Source organism: Bufo bufo, chromosome 3, assembly GCF_905171765.1.
Source record: "Bufo bufo chromosome 3, aBufBuf1.1, whole genome shotgun sequence".
Taxonomy (NCBI): domain Eukaryota; kingdom Metazoa; phylum Chordata; class Amphibia; order Anura; family Bufonidae; genus Bufo; species Bufo bufo.
Window position 1 is genome coordinate 160,170,253 of NC_053391.1, and position 23,806 is coordinate 160,194,058.

The 23,806-nt window shown below is 42.7% G+C and overlaps 1 protein-coding gene across 1 annotated transcript in view; it reads right to left on the reverse strand.

The window, feature by feature from the left end:
• Positions 1-17,459: 17,459 nt before the first annotated feature.
• Positions 17,460-23,806, reverse strand: part of LOC120994873 (arylsulfatase H-like) — a 156,092-nt gene continuing 149,745 nt past the window's right edge. The window contains exons 9-10 of the mRNA XM_040423745.1: positions 20,721-20,842; positions 17,460-17,848 (exon numbers count right to left, since the gene is read on the reverse strand). Coding sequence (XP_040279679.1) covers positions 17,496-17,848; positions 20,721-20,842 — 475 coding nt within the window. The 3' untranslated portion in view covers positions 17,460-17,495. The remainder of the gene's footprint in view (positions 17,849-20,720; positions 20,843-23,806) is intronic.

Below are 23,806 nucleotides of genomic sequence, written 5' to 3' on the forward strand. Positions count from 1 at the left end.
ACACCCATTTTAGGCAAAAATCTTTAATTGCGGCCTAGTCTACATCCCATTTAGGGCAAGATCCTAAATTTGAGAAATATGAGGAGAGCGTCAAATAAGGGATGTGGCCTTGGTCGTGGTGCTGCTGGTGGAGCTCCTGTTGCAGGGAGAGGACCTGGTTGATCTGTGCCAGCTACACGCACAAGTGAAACACCTTTCTCAGGTGCGAGTAGGCGACAGAACCTGCAGCTGTATTTGGTCGGGCCTAATGTGGCTCTACGAATGGTGAGGCCAGAACAAGTTGAGGCAATAGTAGATTGGGTTGCTGACAGTGCCTCCAGTTCCTTCACATTGTCTCCCACCCAGTCTCCTGCTGAAAGATCAGAGTTGGCACCTTCAGCCGATGTCCATCAGTCTTTCACCTCACCCCCTTGCAAATCAGCCAAGCAGTCTGAGCCCCAAGTCATGCAGCAGTCTCTTCTGCTTTTTGATGACTCTGTTAGCTGGGTTTCCCAGGGCCATCCACCTAGCCCTGCCCCAGAAGTGGAAGAGATTGAGTGCACCGAGGCCCAACCTCTTCTCTTTCAAGATGAGTACATGGGAGGACCATCGCAGCACGTCTCGGATGATGACGAAACACATGTGCCAACTGCTGGGGCTTTCGAAAGTGTGCAGACCGACAAGGAGGGCAGGGGTGAAGACTGGATGGAAGATGATGTGGAGGACGATGAGGTGCTCGACCCCACATGGAATCAAGGTCATGCGAGTGACCTGTGTAGTTCGGAGGAAGAGGCGGTGGTCGCACATAGCCACCAGCACAGCAGAAGAGGGAGCAGGGTGCAAAAGCGGAGAGGCCGTCCCCTAGACAGTACGCCTGCTACTGCCCACCACAGCAAGGGACCGAGCACATCAAAGCCAGCTCCAAGGAGTTCCCTGGCGTGGCATTTCTTCAGACAATGTGCTGATGACAAGACACGATTGGTTTGCATGCTGTGCAATCAGAGCCTGAAGCGAGGCATAAACGTTCTCAACCTGAGCACAACCTGCATGACTAGGCATCTAAGTGCAAAGCACGAGCTGCAGTGGAGTAGACACCTCAAAAACCAAGAAAGGTCTCTGGCTCCTCCTGCTTCCTCTTCTGCTGCAGTCTCGGCTCTTCATCCAGCCTCTTCATCCACCTCTGGAGTGACAGTGCCACCTGTCACCCCGCAAACAGAGGATCTGCCAGCAACACCACCATCTGGATCACCAAGCATCTCCACAATGTCCCACGGAAGCGTTCAGCTCTCCATCTCCCAAACACTGGAGCGGAAGAGGAAGTACCAACCTACCCACCCGCGATCCCTGGCCCTGAATGCCAGCATTTCAAAATTACTTACCTTTGTTGTGGATGGATCCTGTTCCCGCCCTAATGACAACACTTAGCATGCAGGATATGCTGTGGTTCAACTCCCTGATGTTATATTGGAATCGAATCCTATACCTTTTTAGTCAGCCCAAGCAGCTGAACTGATTGCCCTCACTAGAGCTTGTTGTCTTTTTGAGGGGAGAGATGTAAATGTATACACCAATTCCAAGTATGCCTTTGGGGTTGTACATGATCATGGGGTAATCTGGCAGAGGAGAGGCTTCATAGCTGCAGATGGGAGTCAAATCTCACATTCCACCCTAGTACATGATCTCCTGGCCGCCATCCAATTACCAAGCAAATTTGCTATTATCCATTGTAAGGCACATACTGGTCTCCAAACACACATAGCTAAGGGAATGCCCTAGCTGATCAGGCGGCAAAAGAGGCTGCTATTAGAACGGCAGCAACAGTTCAAATGACCTCCCTTGTTCCAGACATTACCCTTACTGACAATCTATTGCTCAGCCTCCAGGATTTGGCTACCAGTAGTGACAAAATACAGGGTGGGCCATTTATATGGATACACCTTAATAAAATGGGAATGGTTGGTGATATTAACTTCCTGTTTGTGGCACATTAGTATATGTGAGGAGGGAAACTTTTCAAGATGGGTGGTGACCATGGCGGCCATTTTGAAGTCAACTTTTGTTTTTTCAATAGGAAGAGGGTCATGTGACACATCAAACTTATTGGGAATTTCACAAAAAAAACAATGGTGTGCTTGGTTTTAACGTAACTTTATTCTTTCATGAGTTATTTACAAGTTTCTGAACACTTATAAAATGTGTTCAATGTGCTGCCCATTGTGTTGGATTGTCAATGCAACCCTCTTCTCCCACTCTTCACACACTGATAGCAACACCGCAGGAGAAATGCTAGCACAGGCTTCCAGTATCCGTAGTTTCAGGTGCTGCACATCTCGTATCTTCACAGCATAGACGATTGCCTTCAGATGATACGAGATGTGCAGCACCTGAAACTACGGATACTGGAAGCCTGTGCTAACATTTCTCCTGCGGTGTTGCTATCAATGTGTGAAGAGTGGGAGAAAAGGGTTGCATTGACAATCCTTTTTTTTATAGCTTTTGACCTCACAGTACTTGTCAACGTTTTAGACTTTACATTTGCTAACTAGTGGTCCCTAAGGACCTGTTTACGTTTTTGGATCCAGTACTGTTTTTTCTTTTAAAACTTCACTTTTATTTCATTATTTTAAGAAATACAGTCCTTTTATTCAAATATTTATTTTATTACTATGTTACAGACGTGTTTAAAACTATCAGTGATGCGGAATAGCTCTAGATTCTTCACTCTTGGTGATATATATATATACTTATATTGGTACATAGTATTTGCTGCGACCTTCTTAATACATGGCTCTTTTTTCCTTCCTATTCATGTGTGGCAACTATTTTGATCAGGGGAGGGGGGGAAGGGACAGGGGGACAGGGGGAGGAGGGGGGGTGAGGGAATATTATCTAGTGCCCTCACTAAGGAGACGATATATTATAGGAGCGTCACGATCTATTGACTATTACCATTCCCTTAGGTATAGGGACATGTATCATGCTATTACACTGGTAGTATCACCTATTATTTTTCTTGTTGATACGTTCCTCCTCTCTCTTCTTATCAGTCACTCTCTATCTCCTATGTACGTTCCTCCTCTCACTTCATATCAATCTATCTCCATCTCCTATGTACTCCTAATAGCCACTACCTCCTATACTGACTGCATCTATTCAGGTCTAAGCCCTATGGTTCGCTGCTGCTATAGCGTTTTCTCTATTGACACTGTTAGTAGAGCTTTTCCGCATATCACTGCCTAAAAACACTAAATCTCACACGCCCTGCATCCCGACATGTTTCGCTGTTACACAGCGTCTTCAGGGGATGATGCAGGTGTGAGTGTTGGGGGCGGGGTCCAGCCTTTGAGGGCTCGCTTTGGGTCACATGCTTTCATCCTCCAATCCCTTGCTGGTCCGTCATACCCATATGTGTCTTTTATTCTGTAAGGTACCTGTAAAAGGTAGTGTCCGAAGTGGAAGTAGTGCTTGAGATCCAGGCAAAAGCGTCGTCAGGCAAATAGTTCACAATCAAAATCCGGAGAAGAGTCAGGCAAGCTAAGGTCATTCACGATCTGGCGGCAAGGTACAAAATCAGCAGGCTGTAGAATAGTCGGGATATCAGGCAGGAGTTCAATACAAGGAAGATCACTGAAGTCAAAACACCCAGGGAAGAAATCCAAATAAACGGGCACTGAGTGATGACCTCACTTCCTATTTAAAGGCTGTCCAGATTGAGAATTGTCCACAGCTGGCAGCAGGTGGAGCTAGAGAGTATGATGTAGTGTTGAACACAGTAAGGACATTCCCAAAGTCTAGATCTCTTCTGTAGCACAACAGGTAAGGCTATGGTTCAAGAGACCAGGAAGATCCCGGTTCGAATACAACCCGGGTCATGACAGGGCCCCCTCCCCAATGGACCCCTCCGGGGGCCTAGCGGGGCTTAGTGGGAAACGAGGTATGGAAGTCTCGTATAAGAGAAGGGGCATGCAGATCTTTGGCTGGAACCCAGGAGCGGTCTGTGACAGGATACCCCTTCCAATGAACCAGATACCGAAGGCCACGGCCCTGTCTTCTGGAATCAAGAATCTTGGAGACTTCAAACTCATTTTGTCCATCAACAAGAACAGGAGGAGGTAGCTGTTGTGATCTGGAGTAGCGGTTGAAAATAGCTTTTTTGAGGAGTGAAACGTGGAACACGGGATGTATCCGGAGAGAAGAAGGTAATCTTAAGCGATAGGAAACTGGTCCAACTCGAGCAATGATCCTGTAAGGACCAATGAATCGAGGGCCCAATTTGGTAGAAGGTTGTTTCAGTCTCACATACTTGGTTGATAGCCAAACTCTGTCCCCCACCACATATGGAGGTATATGGCGTCTTCGTCTGTTGGAAAAAAGCCTGTACTTGCCTGCTGATTTCCGTAGTAATAAACGAATCTTCTTCCAATGTAGTAGAATATTTTTCACCCGCTGATCTGCTGCTGGTACACCAGAAGAAGGCTGAAGTAGGGGAAAAGTCTGAGGGTGATATCCTAGGGCTGCGTAGAATGGTGTGGTATGAAGAGCACTGTGCCAACGGGAATTTAGGGCGAACTCGGCTAAAGGCAAATACTCAGACCAGTTGGAGTGTAAGGCATTGACATAATGTCGAAGGTAGGTTTCTAGGGTCTGGTTCATGCGTTCGGTTTGACCATCAGTTTGAGGGTGATGTGAGGTAGAGAGTGAGAGCGTTACTCCCAGTTTCTTGCAGAACGCTCTCCAGAATCGGGAAACGAACTGGGATCCGCGGTCTGAGATGACATTGGTAGGTATGCCATGATGTCTTACAATATGGGAAAGGAAAAGAGTGGACAGTGCTTTCGCTGTAGGTAATCCCGGAATCGGCACAAAATGAGACATTTTGGAAAAGCGATCCACTGTGACCCATATAGCAGTCATGCCCTCGGACTTGGGTAAGTCTACAATGAAGTCCAAGGTCAAATGGGTCCAAGGCTGGCGAGGTGCCGGAAGTGGATGTAACAGTCCAGCAGGTAATGTGCGGGGTACTTTATTAGCAGCACAAGTTGGACAGGCAGCCACATAGTCAGTAACATCCCTTTTCATACGAGGCCACCAGACATGACGCTGCAAGGTCTTAAGAGTGATGGTGACACCAGGATGACCGGATAACACGCCATCATGTGCCCAGAGGAGTATAGGTTTTCTGAGACTAGGGGCTACGTACAGGCGACCTGGTGATATCTTCAAGCCCTGGGGAACACGATTCTGGGTTTCTTGTAGCTGTTGGGAAAGGGCCGTAGAGATCTGTGCGACAATTTTGTGAGGTGGGATTATATACTGCTCGGCTGGTTGATCTTCTTCAGAGGAAGCGAACTGTCTGGAAAGAGCATCGGCTTTTTTGTGTCTATGCCCTGGAACGTAAGAAAGGACAAAATTAAAACGGGAGAAAAACAGAGCCCATCGAGCCTGACGTGAGTTCAGACGTCTAGCAGTCTGAAGATACAGTAGGTTTTTATGGTCAGTGAGGATAGTAAAAGGTTTGGAAGCCCCTTCCAGAAGATGTCGCCATTCAGACAATGCCAATTTGATGGCCAGTAATTCTCGATTCCCAACATCATAATTCATCTCTGCCGGAGAAAACTTTCTAGAGAAAAAAGCTACTGGATGGATTCTACCAGACTTTGGCTGTCTCTGGGAGAGTACGGCACCTGCTCCAACCTCAGAGGCATCAACCTCAACAATGTACTGGAGGTCAGGATTTGGATGCTGAAGAATTGGAGCTTTACTGAACATGTCCTTTAATCGCTGGAAAGCTGATTTTGCTTCTGAAGACCACGCCTTGCAATTTGTACCCCTCTTAGTCATGGCAGTAAGGGGTGCCGCAATGGAGGCAAAACTCTTAATGAAGCGTCTGTAGTAATTTGCAAATCCTAAAAAGCTTTGGAGTCCTCTTAAAGTGGTCGGTTGGGGCCATTGCAAGACAGCGGAAAGTTTTTGAGGGTCCATTTGGAAACCGTCAGCACTTATGATGTACCCAAGGAAAGGAATACAGCTTTGATGGAAACTGCATTTCTCGATTTTTGCATAAAGATGGTTTTCTCTAAGCCGTTGTAATACCTGTTTCACATGCGAGATGTGCTCTGGAAGAGTCTTGGAAAAGATTAAAATGTCGTCCAAGTAGATGATCACAAAACGGTTGCTGAAATCATGAAAAATTTCATTCATGAAACGTTGAAAGACAGCAGGTGCGTTACACAAGCCAAATGGCATGACCAAATATTCAAAGTGTCCATTACGAGTGTTGAATGCTGTCTTCCACTCGTCCCCCTCATTAATTCGAATCAGGTTATAAGCCCCTCGTAGGTCTAGCTTGGAGAATATAACAGCCCCCTTAAGTAGATCAAATAGTTCAAGAATGAGTGGCAAAGGGTAGGAGTCCTTTACGGTGATTTGATTTAACCCCCGATAGTCTATGCATGGTCGAAGGCCCCCATCTTTCTTTTCAACGAAGAAGAAACCTGCTCCTACTGGAGAAGAAGAGGGTCGGATAAAACCTCTTTCCAAGTTGTCTCTTACGTATTCCTCCATAGAGTTTTGTTCGGGCAGAGACAGGGGGTAGGTCTTTCCTTTGGGAAGAGGTGCTCCGAGAATCAATTTAATTGTACAGTCAAAAGGACGATGTGGGGGTAACACCTCTGCCTTTTGTTTGCAAAATACGTCTGCAAAGTCATGGTATTCACGAGGCAAGGTAGGTGGGATAGTCACAGGAGCCAACATGCAAGCAGAAAGTCTTTTGGGTTGAGACAAACAGCGAAGGCGACAGGACGATCCCCAGGAGGTTAGTTCTCCATTTTCCCAATCAAAAGAGGGGTTGTGAAGTTGTAACCATGGGTAACCAAGGATGATAGGCAGAAGCGGAGAATCAATAAGAGACAAGACAACTTCCTCTTTGTGGAGGAGGCCTACCTGCAGGGTGATTGTCGTAGTCTCGAATTTCACAATACCATCTCCCAAGGGATGTCCATTCAGGGTGGTAATGTTTAGGGGTCTAGACTTAGGAACAAACGGGATGTTGTTCTTTCTTGCAAAAGTGTAGTCCAAGAATATACCCGCAGCTCCGGAATCCACAAAAGCCTCACAGAAAACAAGCTTAGAAGATAAATGGATAGTAGCCGGAACAGTAATCTTGGTCTTGGAGGATCTACCTATAAGGTCTAAGCCAGCTCCTCCAACACTGGTTAGACCCTGCCTTTTACTGGACGGGAGGGGCAGACAGATACTAAATGTCCTTTAAGTCCGCAGTACAGGCATAGGCCCAATGAACGCCTCCTTTGTTTCTCTGACACAGTTAGGTGGAGACGGCTCACCTCCATGGGTTCCACAGGTGTCTGGGGTTCAACAGAGGTTTCAGGTTCTGGCTGAGGTGGTGCTTGGAAGTTAGGGGCCAAACGGTAAACTGGCTTAGGAAACTTGCGGGTTCTAAGTCTCTCTTGGCACCTTTCATGGTACCGGACATCCAGACGAACACACAGCTCTATGAATTTCTCAAGGTCTTCTGGGAGATCCTTATAGACTAATTCGTCCTTGATGCGATCCGTAAGACCTTTTCGGAAGGCTGCACGTAATGCCCTTGAGTCCCAATTTGTTTCAGCAGCAAGGGTACGGAACTCAATAGCATACTGTGCCACAGATCTGGTGTCTTGTTGTATGTCCAAGAGGGAGTACTCAGCTGCAGAAACTCTACCTGGCTTGTCAAATACAATCTGGAGAGAGGCCAGAAATTTTTCAGCATCTTGGAGTACAGGATCGTTGCGTTCCAAATAAGGAGAGACCCAGGCCAGGGCCTTCCCCTTTAACAAGGAAATTACAAAAGTCACTTTGGCAGACGAAGTGCTAAAAGTCGCAGGGTTGTTGCGGAAATGCAAACGGCAAACATTTAAAAAGCCTCTGCAGTCCTCAGTATCACCACCAAACTTGTCAGGCAAGGGAAGTTTTGGTGGTACAGAAGAGGCGGGTTGGACCGTAGCAGGAGTAGGATCCGGAGTCTGAACCGTTGCAGAGGAACCAGGCAGACAAGATTTGAGCATGGTGCAAAGTTCATCTAACTTGGCGTCCAGGGAAGAAAGATGCTGTTCATGAGCTCCGATCAATTGTCCCTGACGTGTGATCGCCTTAACCATCTCAGCAGGGTCCACTGCCATTGTGGCCCGTTTATTATGTAAGGTACCTGTAAAAGGTAGTGTCCGAAGTGGAAGTAGTGCTTGAGATCCAGGCAAAAGCGTCGTCAGGCAAATAGTTCACAATCAAAATCCGGAGAAGAGTCAGGCAAGCTAAGGTCATTCACGATCTGGCGGCAAGGTACAAAATCAGCAGGCTGTAGAATAGTCGGGATATCAGGCAGGAGTTAAATACAAGGAAGATCACTGAAGTCAAAACACCCAGGGAAGAAATCCAAATAAACGGGCACTGAGTGATGACCTCACTTCCTATTTAAAGGCTGTCCAGATTGAGAATTGTCCACAGCTGGCAGCAGGTGGAGCTAGAGAGTATGATGTAGTGTTGAACACAGTAAGGACATTCCCAAAGTCTAGATCTCTTCTGTAGCACAACAGGTAAGGCTATGGTTTAAGAGACCAGGAAGATCCCGGTTCGAATACAACCCGGGTCATGACATATTCACACCCTCTTTTTTAATTGGCTCCAGTCCGTCATGTGCTGGTGACTCACAGACATGCATCACGTCACTAGGATCGTAATGCACGGCATGATAATTTATTCACACCCTCTTTTTCAGTTGGCTCCGGTCCATCACGTGATCATGACTTACATTTGCATGTCACGTCACTATGATCATCTTTCACTGCGTTGCCGCGAGACCTCCGCTATTCTCGCGCATGCGCAAGAACTTATATATTTCTGTCATTGGATTTGTTAACTACCCGATCCGCGCATGCTTGCGGACTTAGGCTTTGACAGTTCGCTTCTATTCTATTGCGTTATCGACGCGCGGACTCTTAGCTGGATTACCCTGGCCTTTCATCGTTTCTGTAGTACTTCATTCTTTATACTGGTACTGTATGCAGTTTCTGTTCAGCACTTATCTTCATTATTATATTAGTGCATTTATTGCCAAAACCTTCATGTACCCACATTTTCCTAATTATATTTTACAGGTTTGGGTTTTATCTCCAGTTGGTCCTCCTGTTTTCTAACTTGGTCTCAGTAAGGATGTCATTACTCAGGGTGATCATTCCTTAATGACATATGTAATGGTGTATACGTATTGACACACATACACCATGTACATATACCATCCTTTACACCGGAGTAACATTTTACTTTAATTTCCTTGATATTTAAACATTCTTTTCTTTATAGGGGGTGTTTATATTGTATATATATTTATTTTTTCTTTTTCTTTCTTTTTAAACCAGCTCATTGACCTCTTGGATTTTGTGGTTACTGTTTCATTCCCATGGTAGGCATATGCATGTATATACCTGTATCTATGCCTATATACGCTCGTCAAAGTGGGGATTCATTTTTTGGGGGGGATGGAGATAGAGGGAGTTTTTTGTGTCTAATTTTTCGATGTTTACTTTAAAGGATATGATAATTTATCATTTATTTTCGTTTCACTAACCACTCATACCCACAACACATTTATATTTTTTAGGGCCATACCTCCTCGTGTATATTTTCATCTCCAACGACTCCCCCCACTTCAAGATGAGCCTCCAAAATGGACCTCCCACGGTCTGGACCCCTTCATCCGTTCGTATGGTAAGTATTTCCATATTATTAATCTTTTTTTTAAATATATTTTTTGAAAAGTTTTCTAGTTCTTTTTTATTTCTTTTTTCCAGATTTTAGATTTTTCACTTTTCATTTATTCTTTATACATATAAATGTCTTTTCAATTCACTCGGATGATCTTCCTTTGCCCCTCTAACTAGTCTATCTACATAGCCTTATTATTGATACTCTGAAGATACTTTAGATTTATTATTATTCATTATTTTTCCTTTTTTCTTTTTACTGCTAAATTGCTTTATAAGAACGGTTGGAAGGTAAATCCTTCATTTATTCCTATTGGTGACAGGGATTTCAGCCGGTAAATCCACTTGGCCTCTTCCTGTTGTAGTTTATTGTCCACATCTCCTTGTCTAGGGCCCAGTTTAACCTTCTGTATACCCCAAATTTCTAGACCTGCTGGATTTCCCTTGTGATATTTGTTTATATGTCTCACTAGGGGTGTATCATCATCAGTGTTGAGGGTACTTAGATGTTTCGAAATCCTCCTCCTCAATTCCTGTATCGTTTTTCCAACGTAGATTTTGGGACATCTACATTGTATCGCGTAGACTACGCCAGTGCTTTTACAATTGATGTACTCCCTGATGGTGTACTTTTTCCCATCATGTGGGTTTATAAACTCTTTCTTTGGTACCATATATTTACAAAATACACATCCCCCACAAGGGTATGACCCCTGTGTGGATAACCAGTTCTTTTTTGTGCACGTTTTTTTCTGGAAATGGCTATGAACCATGAGGTCTTTTAGATTTTGTCCTCTCCTGTATTTTACCGATGGGTTAATGGGCAGCACCTCCTTTAGATCTTTATCTGAGGTCAATATATGCCAATATTTTTTAAGTATCCCATATATTCTCTGATGTTGATGATCAAACGTGCCTATACATCTTATTGTTTTATCATTTTTTGGTACCTTTCTTTTGAACAGACTCTCCCTCTCCATCTTCTTGACCCTATTATAGGCCCTATAGAGCACCTTCCTAGGGTATCCCCTCTCTAGGAATCTCTGATACAGTATCTTGCATTCCTCTTCAAAAGCTGTCTCATTTGTACAATTTCTTTTCGCTCTCAGATATTGTGCGACAGGTATACCTCTTTTTAGAGGTTTAGGGTGACAGCTTTCCCAGTGAAGGAGACTGTTGCTGGCTGTGGTCTTCCTATATATTTCAGTCGTCACTTCGCCCTCTTTTTCTATATTTATTTATCTCATTTGTGAATTGCAAGCCGATGTCGTTCACGTTGAGGTCTCTAGTGAATGTCTCAAACTGTGGTATAGTGCCATTCCAAAATATCAGAATGTCATCTATGTATCTAGCCCAATACATTATATGCTCCGTGTGATGTACATTTTTATCGGTGAAGACCTGTTTGTCTTCCCACCACCCCAAAAATAAATTGGCAAAACTGGGTGCACATACCGTCCCCATCGCGGTGCCGGTAACCTGTAAATAATATTGCCCATTAAAAATAAAATAATTGTGTGTAAGTAAGAACCGTAATAAGGTGATAACAAAATTATTGTGCTCATGGAATTGTGTGCCTTTTGTGCCTAAATAATATTCCACTGCCTTAATCCCTAGTTCGTGATTTATACTTGTATATAGAGCCTCAACGTCTAGGCTTGCTATCAGGGTGTTGTCATTCACATGAATTTCTCACAATTTCATAACTGTGTCACTCGTATCCTTCAGATATGAGGGGAGAGTCTGCACAAAAGGTTTTATAATGGCATCTACGTAGGCACTTATGCCCTCACATATGTTGTTGTTCCCTGAAACGATTGGTCTTCCGGGTATTGGTTCCCGTTTTTTGTGTATTTTTGGCAACGCATAAAACGTTGCTATTGTTGGGTATGGTTTATAGAGGATTTTGTACTCTTCTTTTGTAATCAGGTCTTTCCCTCTTGCTTCCATCAATATTTTTTTCAGGTCTTTATTGTATCTTTCTGTGGGGTTACTATCTAGTTTTTTGTAGGTGGTGTTATCTCCTAATAGTCTCATCACCATCCCTATATACTCCTCTGTATTCATTAATACAATATTTCCCCCTTTATCTGAGGGTTTTATTGTAAGATCCTGACGTTCCGTAATATCACTGATGGCATTTCTTTCTTCAGGAGACAGGTTCTAATCAGATGGGTCCTACTCTAACATGCCTCTCCTGGTAGGACCCATCTGATTAGAAGCCACCTTGTCGTCTGGTAGATGGGCCCGAAATATTTTTGATCAATTATATTCGCAAAGAGCAGTATGGCCACCAAGCAGTTATTTTTTCAGTGTTTGCTTATATCTTTGTGCAATTGACTAGCAGAGTGCTGTTACCTGTAGTTCTACTAATCCAAAATAGAATGGCAGTCGGTAGGTGCAGTACAAGATCCTGATACGGGTCTTATCTGCAAAGAGGGGAAACCATGTATCCCAGTTGCAAGTGCCCTGATTTTAATTGCACAATATCATGGTCTTGGCCATAGGGGAGCACAGGCAACCACTGACCTCATTCGGAGAGATTTTTTTATACCAGGTCTTAGATCAAAGGTACAATCTTAAGTTTCACGGTGTATTATATGTCTCAGAAACAACCCAAATAATTCAAAGAAGGCCCAACACCAGCATCTGAATTACCCGACTTCGCCATTCACTCACTTACAAACTGACTTCACCCATATCCCAAAGACAGGATGAAAGCAGGAGTATTCCCTTGTAATTGTGGATATGTTCTCTAGATGGCCGGAGGTTTTTCCTACCACCAATGAAACCACACAAATTGTGGTAAAAATTTTGTTACAAGAGATCATCCCCAGATGGGGGTGTCCTGTTCAAATTGACTCAGATAATGGCCCAGCTTTTGCGTCCAGGGTATGTAAGGAGCTTTCCAAAGCTCTTAGGATTGACTGGAAGTGCCACCTCCCTTATCACCCACAGAGTTCCTGGGTAGTAGAAAGAATGAATAGAACAATTAAAGAGAAAATAAGGAAAATTGCTGGAGGCACATTCACTAATTGGAAAAAGGATGCAGCCTAATAAGAATACTGGTTACTTACCGTTTGAGGTCCTAATGGGAAGACCCTTCCCCACCCCTTGGGGTCCAAAGATCCCCGTGATAGAAAAAGGGGATCTAGAAGTAGTACAGGCAGAATATGTGAGGAAACTTGTAGAAATTTTAGATCAAATTGAACGAGATGTTGCTCGTGCCTCTCCTTTCTCTCCACAGGAACCTACGCATCCTTTCCAACCAGGAGACGTGGTGATAGTCCAGCGCCTGGCAAAAGGACGAAAACAGACTGAGTTCCCGTTTGGACCGCCCACCCGAGTGGTAGCAGTCACCAGAACAGCGATTCTCACAGAAGAATTCTCACAGAAGAGGTTCCAATGTGGATTCAGGCTAGCAGAGTGAAAAGGGTCCCTGAGGCTTCTTCTCCGGTGACGGACAAAGACAAAGAGGGTGAAAAAGGTGTGAAATCCATGAACAAAGAGGGGAGCTCAGAAGAAGTTTCCCTGAAAAGTGCCTTGCCACAGGCTAAAGATGATGACCCCACAATATTCTGGGAGATTTGTTTGTCTGCTGATAATTATTCATCTTTGTGTTTTCTTGCCAGTCTGGCTTATTACTACATGTATTTATCACCCAGAAGAGATGAGTTTCTTCTGCGGTGCACCAAATAATCAGTCAGTATATAAAAGAGCTCAGGAGCAAGATGCCTTTGCTCCCGTCCCCTTTTATTCTGAACAGAATAGTATAGTGAGGATGGCAAATGCCCTAAATGTTAGTTCATTGTGCATTAAAGACTTACAGAGCCCACGGGATCTTATACAACAAACATGTGTTATTGCTGTGCCTACACCCGATGAATCCCTCCTTGAAGTCTGGTCGAAGGCTAATAATACACAATCTTTTATTCCCTTCTAGTATGACTTCTGTGGGGATTGTCAGAAATTAGGAAATAGCAGGGATAATATTAGAATAATTACTATTAATGTGACTGCAGCAGAGACTTGTTTTACCTTTTCCCAGGATGACTTTATATTGTGATGGTAGAGACATAAAAAGTGGATTACCTAAGAATAGTGTATATGATTATATTGACGACACTTGTAAAAAGAATAGTAGGCTTGCTAGCTCCCTGAATAATTCCATGAGTTGTAATAAGACCATTGTGACTCACAGTTTTATCTATAATATAATGCTCCCTAAGGGATGGTTTTTGTCTTGTGGTAACAGCATTTACAATTACATTCCTGCTAATGTTATTGGAGGTCCCTGTGTGTTATCCAGGCTGACCTTGGCCCTTCCCAGTCAACCCCCTATCAGGAGAGCTTACAGATCGGTTACCAAGACTTTATCAGAAGACTGTGACTCTACTTTACCACTTCTCAGCCATACAGAATATACAAGTTTGGGCGCCTCTATATTAGGAGTACCTGAACTGGCTATATATAATACTCGTACTATAAATTCTATTGCATGTGACTTAGCTAAATCTCTGAATCATACCTCCATCGCCTTATCAGACATGCTTTTAGATCTACAAGGCGTAAGAGGAGCAGTGCTAGAAACTAGATTTGCTGTGGATTATCTGTTACTTAAACATAATATAGGATGTCAAGATTTTAAAGGAATGTGTTGCTTTAATTTATCTGACCATTCCAGATCAATCCAGTCCCATATTCAAGCGTTACATGAAATTGCCAATAATATCAAGAAGGATGTTAATTCATCCTCTTGGTGGGACTGGTTATTGAGCTGGCTGCCGGATTTGAGTTGGTTAAGAATTTTATTTATCAGTATTATAATTATAATTGCTTCCTTGATTGTCATATGTTGTTGTATCCAATGTATCCCTTCCCTCATACAGATGTTTTGTGTAATGTGTCCAAAACCCACAGACCCTGGACAATCATATGCTACTTACCTCTCTATGAGAGAAAGAAGATAAGTCATATTCATGACTTAAGAGGGGATTAAAGGATTAAATAGAATAAGCTATATGATCTGTAGGAATGACAAGATGTTGGGTGACATCATACTAGAGGGTGAATGTATTTACTTTAGCCTTATGTCCATATATAGAATTGGTTTTACTCAAGTACTATTGTATATGTAAGCCACACCTGTTTCCTATATGTATAAGAGGCCGTATGGTCAAGATTAAATCAGAGCTGTTTCAGAGACATACCGTCTGTGTGTATCATTGAGATAGTTCTCCAGCCACCTGTATTTGGAGACGGAGGAGGAATCAGGGTGCATTCAGAAGCAGATTTCTTTCACCCTTGGTCGTAATTTGGTGGTAGGATACCAGGAAGGGGATATATAGAGATCTCCCAGCAGAAACCTAATAACGGTGCCATGTTTGGTCTTCACCCGTAGTGATGGACGAACATCAGCCGGGACGGTTCACGAACACGATCAAATGTTCGCGAACCACATTCACTTTAATGGCAGGCGAACCTGAAAAACCTTCTACTAAGTATTTGGTGGCTGCAAATATGAGCTGAAGTGTACAAATAGTCCCACAACATGGACAGTGACATACTAGAGGGGGAACAATGACAAAAATTCCAACAAAAAATATGTATCTTAATCAGGAGAGATTTTAATGCGTCTTAAAGGGATATTCTCTGAAATGTGCATTGTTGGAGCCTAGAAAAATTGTATTTTAGGCCACAGGACTATGGGCCTTAAAAATTAGGCATTTACCTGACATAAAAGAAATTGTGATTATGTGGCTCGAGGTACATTATGCGTTCACTGAATAACAATTTTACTGTAGCCCACTTTTTTTAATCACTTTTTTTTGGGGGAAACTGGTATATCACACCGGTAGAAATTATTTGTTCCAATGTCGTTTGTCACTATCTGTAGCTGAGCTAACGCAGCTAAACTGCAAAAAAATGCTGCACTACCCAAATGCACTATATAGAAAGTATATTATTGGTATATCACACCCCTTCTACAATCAGTTTTTTTAGGGGGCAACTGGTATTTCACACCAGTAGAAATTATTTGTTCCAATGTCGTTTGTCACTATCTGTAGCTGAGCTAACGCAGCTAAACCGCAAACAAATGCTGCACTACCCAAATGCACTATATAGAAAATATATTATTGGTATATAACATCCTGCTTCAATCAGTTTTTTGGGGGGGGCAACTGGTATATCACACCAGTAGAAATTATTTGTTCCAATAGCTTTTGGCACTCTGTGTAGCTGCAGTATCGCAGCAGAACCGCACACAACTGCTGCACAATACAAATGAGGAACTGGTGGCAGTCTACCGGGCTGAGAACGCTCTGTTTCACTGGGGCAGTGAAAAGGCCCTTTCACTCCCCTGTCTCTCTGTGCCCACGTGGACAGAAGGCATTTGTGTAAACTGTATCAAGCTGACCTTACGTGCTCCCAGGGAGGGCGCAATGTCACGTCAATGGAATGGAAACCATTGACTAAATCGTATCTCGTGAGTTGACGTCAAGCGGGGCCGCGAAGTGCGATATTTGTCACAATACCAATTTAAAGTATATTGATCCAATCCAGTTTTTTGTGTGTGTCTGGACCCAATCAAACATCTCCCCCCCCAATCAAAGCTCGCTGTTAACCACTGAGGAATGAGTATGTAACTCCAAAACACGTTTGGTGAATATATACCTCCGAAAGGAATATGAATGTTACCTTTATCATCCTAACCTGCTTCTAGATAATAACTTCCTAATTATAGAGGCATATTGAAGCGCTTTTCATAGAGCTGTTCCTGCAGAGAAAAACAACAAGCAGCAACATGTACCGCTCATCCAATAGAAGCCTGAGACTGATCAAAGAACCAGCCCTCAACCACATGGTCGTGGGACGCCACGAGATCGAAGCCGGCTGTGACACAGTAGATTTGCAGTAATATAAAATATAATATAATAATATAAAAAAAGTTACAGAATATGGTAATACAAATCATGTTTTTTTCAAAGTTTTTATTTTTTATAAGTAATAAAGCAGAAGAAAGACTATACAAATGTGGTATCACTGTGATTGTACTGAAAGGAACAGTTCAGTTTTATTGAATAAGGAAGGCTGTAAAAAAACTATAAATCAATAAAACTATGGTGGAATTGAGGTTTTTTCCCAATTTCACACCATTTAGAATTTTTTTTTCAGCCTCCCACTACATCATATGCAATATTATATGGTGCCATAAGAAATTGCCGCTCATTCTGCAGAAAACAAGCCTTCATACATCTACAGTATGTGCAGTGAAAAATAAAAAAGTTAGGCTCCGTGAAGGCGCGGAGAAAAAAATTCAAAAATGAAAAATTCCAGGGTCTTGAACGGGTTAAAGGAGTTGTCCCATCTTGGACATTGGGGGCATATTGTTAGGATATGCCCCCAATGTCTGATAGATGCCCTCTGTCACTTTGCAGACTTTCTTCTAAGGATAGGAGCAGAGCTAAGGATAGTTGTGACCCACAACTAATCAGACATTGGATGCATATCGATATATCTCCAATGTCCAAGATGGGACAACCCTTTTTAGTGTATATGTCTGCTGGGAAACAAAGCTATGGCTTCAAAAACCTAAAAATAAGACTAAACAGACAAAAAATTAGATGCAGATTTTCAATAGCTTTACAAAGTGCATTACCACAACTCTTTGCAACTAAAACTATACTTGTATTATAATCCATTTTATGAATTTATTACATGTATTTTATTTATTTAATGGCTAAAATGTTTATACTACAATTATTTAGAATTTTCTTTTTTGCACCAACAGAATAGAAAAGGTCCACAACACGGCTGCAGCCAAGGCTTCCATGCATTGTTTAATCCATACAGCTGCAGGGGTACTGCTTGTAGAGTTGCATTATGGCGTTCTACAGCCCTCTGAACGGTTTGCAGCACCTCTTTGTATAGTCCTGAATCATTAGGGAGAGGATTCTTCTCTGAAGGATCACTGGAGAGATTATAAAGCAGTGGCGAAACATGATAGATCACATTTTCACCGCTACAGGCGCACATCTTAGATTGATAACATGCCCCGGCTCCATCTGAACTGAACTTTGGAGAAAAATAATGAACCTTCCAAACAGTGTCACCTGATAACACAAATATCTTATTATTACATGTATGCCTAATGACTGCAGACAGATCTTGAAGTCTGTGAGGAACTGGAAATTATATATCTTTTCATTATACAAATCTGATAGGTAGCACTAGAATCCTGTTTAAAACCTCCATCTTTGGGGTCTATTTCATGACTATATTAGATAAATCAATAATCAGCATTTCCCCCAAAAAACACCATCATTCACTAGCATAAGATGAATTCATAAATCCAATAGCAAAACTAGGGACAACTTTACATTAAATGTCTTTTATCCACATCCATTACTTATTGATAGAAATTTTTAAGTACATTTGTATGGGATTTATGTAAATATGAACCTGTGTTTGACCCAACCCTAACATAAGCTTGTTTGTTGGCTGATCAGATAAGTTACCATAGGTAAGCATAAAAATGGCCACTGGTCGTCTGCACCGTGTAAACAAAGTGTATGGGGGATGAATGATAGTATTAATGATTGTTTGACCCCATATGGTTTTGGTTGGTGCGTGTAAACAAGTGCTGATTTAATGGGCTCTCATTATGGTTCAGCATTAGGTCCTCTAAACGGACCCTTGGCTCCATGTCATAATGCAGATTTAGTATAGCAAAAAACTGAGCAAAAGAAAGAGAATCATTCAATTCCCCCCCCCCCCCCAACAAACCAAAGCACATCCCTCAGCCTTTAGTCTCTATAGCATCTATGATGTGTTCTTAAAGGGAATGTGTCACCAGAAAATGATCCATTGTTTAAAGGGAACCTGTCACTGGGATTTTGTGTATAGAGCTGAGGACATGGGTTGCTAGATGGCCGTTAGCACTTCCGCAATACCCAGTCCCCATAGCTCTGTGTGCTTTTATTGTGTAAAAAAACCCGATTTGATACATATGCAAATTAACCTAAGATGAGTCCTGTACGTGAGATGAGTCAGGGACAGGACTCATCTCTGGTTAATTTGTATATATATCAAATTGTTTTTTTTTACACAATAAAAGCACACAGAGCTATGGGGACTGGGTATTGCGGATGTGCTAGCGGCCATCTAGCAACCCATGTCCTCAGCTCTATACACAAAATCCGGGTGACAGGTTCCCTTTAAATCACTTTTTTTGTGTTAAATATCACAAATATTCTAAAATATATACAGTACAGACCAAAAGTTTGGACACACCTTCTCATTCAAAGAGTTTTCTTTATTTTCCTGACTATGAAAATTGTAGATTCACACTGAAGGCATCAAAACTATGAATTAACACATGTGGAATTATATACATAACAAACAAGTGTGAAACAACTGAAAATATGTAATATTCTAGGTTCTTCAAAGTAGCCACCTTTTGCTTTGATTACTGCTTTGCACACTCTTGGCATTCTCTTGATGAGCTTCAAGAGGTAGTCCCCTGAAATGGTTTTCACTTCACAGGTGTGCCCTGTCAGGTTTAATAAGTGGGATTTCTTGCCTTATAAATGGGGTTGGGACCATCAGTTGCGTTGAGGAGAAGTCAGGTGGATACACAGCTGATAGTCCTACTGAATAGACTGTTAGAATTTGTATTATGGCAAGAAAAAGCAGCTAAGTAAAGAAAAACGAGTGGCCATCATTACTTTAAGAAATGAAGGTCAGGCGGTCAGCCGAAAAATTGGGAAAACTTTGAAAGTAAGGGCTATTTGACCATGAAGGAGAGTGATGGGTTGCTGCGCCAGATGACCTGGCCTCCACAGTCACCGGACCTGAACCCAATCGAGATGGTTTGGGGTGAGCTGGACGCAGAGTGAAGGCAAAAGGGCCAACAAGTGCTAAGCATCTCTGGGAACTCCTTCAAGACTGTTGGAAGACCATTTCAGGGGACTACCTCTTGAAGCTCATCAAGAGAATGCCAAGAGTGTGCAAAGCAGTAATCAAAGCAAAAGGTGGCTACTTTGAAGAACCTACAATATGACATATTTTCAGTTGTTTCACAATTGTTTGTTATGTATATAATTCCACATGTGTTAATTCATAGTTTTGATGCCTTCATAATCATGAAAATAAAGAAAACTCTTTGAATGAGAAGGTGTGTCCAAACTTTTGGTCTGTACTGTATATTTAACATAAAAACAGTGGGTCATTTTTTGGCAACATATTCCCATTAAAAACACCTTATAGCTGATATAGAGTCTAAAAGTTGAAGGGGTGCATTTAGGTTGTAGGGAAAAAAATCCTGATAGTGGCTTTCTGTTGTCTAGCTCTGTTGTCACTTTCTGATAACATATTCAGTTTAAACTGCATGGTCTTGGAAGTCTTCAGTCATTGCCCTACTAGAGCTGCCTGTAGAACACTCATACCATCTAAGCAAATGTGAATGCTCAGACAATCAAAATGCCCATGTGGACATCCTGAGTCCATGTCACAGAGAATAGGCTGCCATTAATGGGATTTTCCAATGTTACCATTTTGAGCATAGACACATTGTTGGTTTTAGCACTGTGTACTTTATTGAACTGTTCCATGCACAACAGGACACCCAGGTGTGGCTCTGCACAACTACATCTGGCCCCTTTATCTTATGCCACTTTGAAGGACAAAAAAACAAATAAAACTAGAATCAACAGAAGGAAGCAGAACTGGAACCCTAAAGCTTCATGGTGGACACTTTCCAAGACTTGATCAAAAGTCAGAAAAATTATGGAAACTAAGGCAGTTTCCATATTTTTCTACAGTGGTAGACCAGAGCTGTGTTCTCTCATTCTCAAAATCAGTTGGGGGTCCCACAGGTAGACATGGGGGTAATGTGGCTCAGCAGGTACTACTTTGGCAGAACTAAAAGATATGTGAAGTATGTTCTGTGTTTTAAAAAAACAAAACAAAAATTTCTGTACTTACTGCTGGTCTGTTGCCATCGAACTGCGTGCAGGTAATCATCACAGTAGTGAAACATAAATTCATGATCAGAGTTAGGTACAAGTCCTTGCAGAAGTGGCATGATATCTTTGCCATCAATTACTCTGAAACCATAGATAATATATTGTCAATACATGTATTAGAATCATAGGAGAATGGCGGCAGAAAAAGATCATATGGTTCATCTAGTCTAAAGCTGCCCATACACAATCAATAACAGTTATCTCTCCCGGATTTCCTATATACATAGTACACCTTCAAGGGGTTATCAAACCCCTAAAATGCCTCCCCAAATGCCCGGGTCCCTCACACATATTGTACTTACCCTGCTCACCGGCACCCGCGTCGCTTCTGATGCCCACATCTCCCCGTTGGGCAGATAAAAACATCCGGTGAAGGGGGAGCAGCCAATAGCAGGCCGCGACAGGAACGAGCCTCCCTAGCATCGCGGGCCTGCTATTGGCTGCCCCCCCCGGTAGAACGTATCTGTGTGTTCTATAGGGAAAGAGGAGAAAGCCACTTCTGGTGGCAACTTATCTCCCAGGAGAACAAAAAGATCAGACGAGTGTTTCCACACACATTAGTGTGTTTGCCAAACCCACTGTTCTTGGTGGGTTTGACCATCTAAAGACTAATGTGTATGGCCAACTTAATTAGGTTTAAAAAAAAAAACAGCCACACAGCAGGACCTGTCAGGGGAAGCATCCTTTTCTCGGTTCCAGCTTTGTGGGTCCACCTCTGTCCTCACTGTGCTTCCGTCCCCGCCTATAAACTTTCAACATAGATTTGGGGAGAGGGTGGTGTCACTTGTGCTGCTGCAGTCAATAACTGAACGCAACTGTGACATGTACCTGCAGTGATGTGCTGCTTGAGGACATGTCACTGTTGCAATGGCACATGAGACCCTCATTGTGCTGGAAGTTTACATGTTGGGATGGATGCAGATAACCAAGCAGATAAGTATGCTTCCCTTCACAGGTCCTTGGGGAGGGGGTTATTTAAAACCCACTTAGAAGTTGGACAACTTCTTTAAATAATAGATGAAAGTAAACACTGCAAAGTGCTCTGAAGAGCCAGGTTAGAAGTGATACGCAATGTCGGGCTGCACACGCTGTCTAAGCCACGTCCTCTGGTAAAATGAGTGCATCCATATTTATGGAGCACTCGTTATGTTTGTCCCCACAGCGCATCCATGCTGGAGGAAGAGTGATATTTAGGGTTAGGTGTGTTTCATTATTGCAGGCTGATTGACTGCTCAGCCTGCCTGTCATAGGGGCAACTGGTGTTCTGGTCCAATGGGGCCAGAGTCCCTGGACCTATAAGTTTGATCCAGGGACTTAGCGCTCTATTAAGTTTGGTTCTGACCCATTCCTGTATAACCACATTTTTGTGTTATCTCGTCTCTATGTGTGTTTGTCTGCACTTAGCAGAACAGGATACGTCGACCAGTTGCAGACTTGCCACTTAGGGCTTGGCAGGGATAACGGTCTGGATTCCAGTCAGGGATCACTGTCTGTGTTTCCTGCTTACTGTGCTGAATTACTCCATAACTATGTTTCTTCATTCTCAGAATCAGTGGGGGTCCCAGACATGGTCACTGTGGGTAATGTGTCTTTGCAGGAACCACTCTGGCAGAACCAAACAAAAGGTATGTCAAATGGGCTATATGACATAGGCATCTATCCTATTAATACACCCCCGTAAATGGCTGTAGTACAATGTAACTTCACAGCTGAACGGCAATTATATCATATATTTTTCCCTTTTTTTCCTATTAATAACCGCCCCCCCCCCCAAAAAAAAGTAAAACAATGTAAAATCAACGCAGAACAGCTAATAGGATGTACGTATCTTTCCTATTAATACACCCCACAAATGGCTGTATCACACAGAACTTGCACCTTAATCAGAAGCAAGGTTTGCTGGAATTAGTGATGTATCATATACTGCAAGCAAACAAATAGTGCAAACAACGAAATTTGCAGCAAGGTGTAATAGAATCGCTCCTATTACCCAGGCCGTACACTCTCCTATTGGATCCTGTTCTCCTTTTATAGTGTAGATAATTCCTCCCTATCCTTTCCCTACACCTTCCTTACAGTCTTTCCTAGCACTGTCCCTAGCACCAGCTGACATCTCTCCCTGCACTAAGCACAATGGAAAATGGCAGAATCCAAAACGGCTGAGGCTATTTATAGGGCTGTGACATCACAGGGGCTGGCTGGCTGCTGATTGGCTGCATTCATAGCATTGTAGGTGATCCCTTGTCCCCAGAGTTCTTTGCTTCATGTCTTCACACATGCTGCAGTCATTTTAGGAAAAAATGCAATTCCTTACCACAAAGCATGAGGAAATTCGTATTTGGTGCGAATCGAATTTTTCCTGAAATTCGGATCGAATTCCACTTCGTCAACTTCGATTCGCTCAACTCTAACTACAATCTTACCTTTTCTGGACCCTATTAATGAATGTGTAATAATAAATTAATCCTTTGAGCATCAAACTACTGAGTGCCATGGATTCCACCCATTTTCCATGGTACAATTACTGCGCCCCCATGATCACAGCGACGTAAATGTATGTTACTGAGAGCTAAGTATAAGCATTCTGAATCGTATAGCATAAAACATCAAGTGGTTTAAATTCATTAATTAATAAGAACAAATAAATATCTAGGTTGAGTTACAGGTTAACAATCTCATTGTCCTTTGAATACCTGTATCACAGGACCATGAAAAGTCAGTCTTAGGCTGGTTTCACACGAGCGTTGCGGGAAAAGATGCGGGTGCGATTTTTCCGCGCGAGTGCAAAACATAATGCGTTTTGCACGCGCGTGAGAAAAATTGGCATGTTTGGTACCCAAGCCCGAACTTCTTCACAGAAGTTCGGGTTTGGCTTAGGTGTTGTGTAGACTGTAATATTTTCCCTTATAACATGGTTATAAGGGAAAATAATAGCATTCTTAATACAGAATGCTTAGTACAATAGGGCTGGAGGGGTTAAAAAAATAAAATAAAAATTAACTCACCTTAATCCACTTGTTCGCGCAGCCCGGCTTCTCTTCTGTC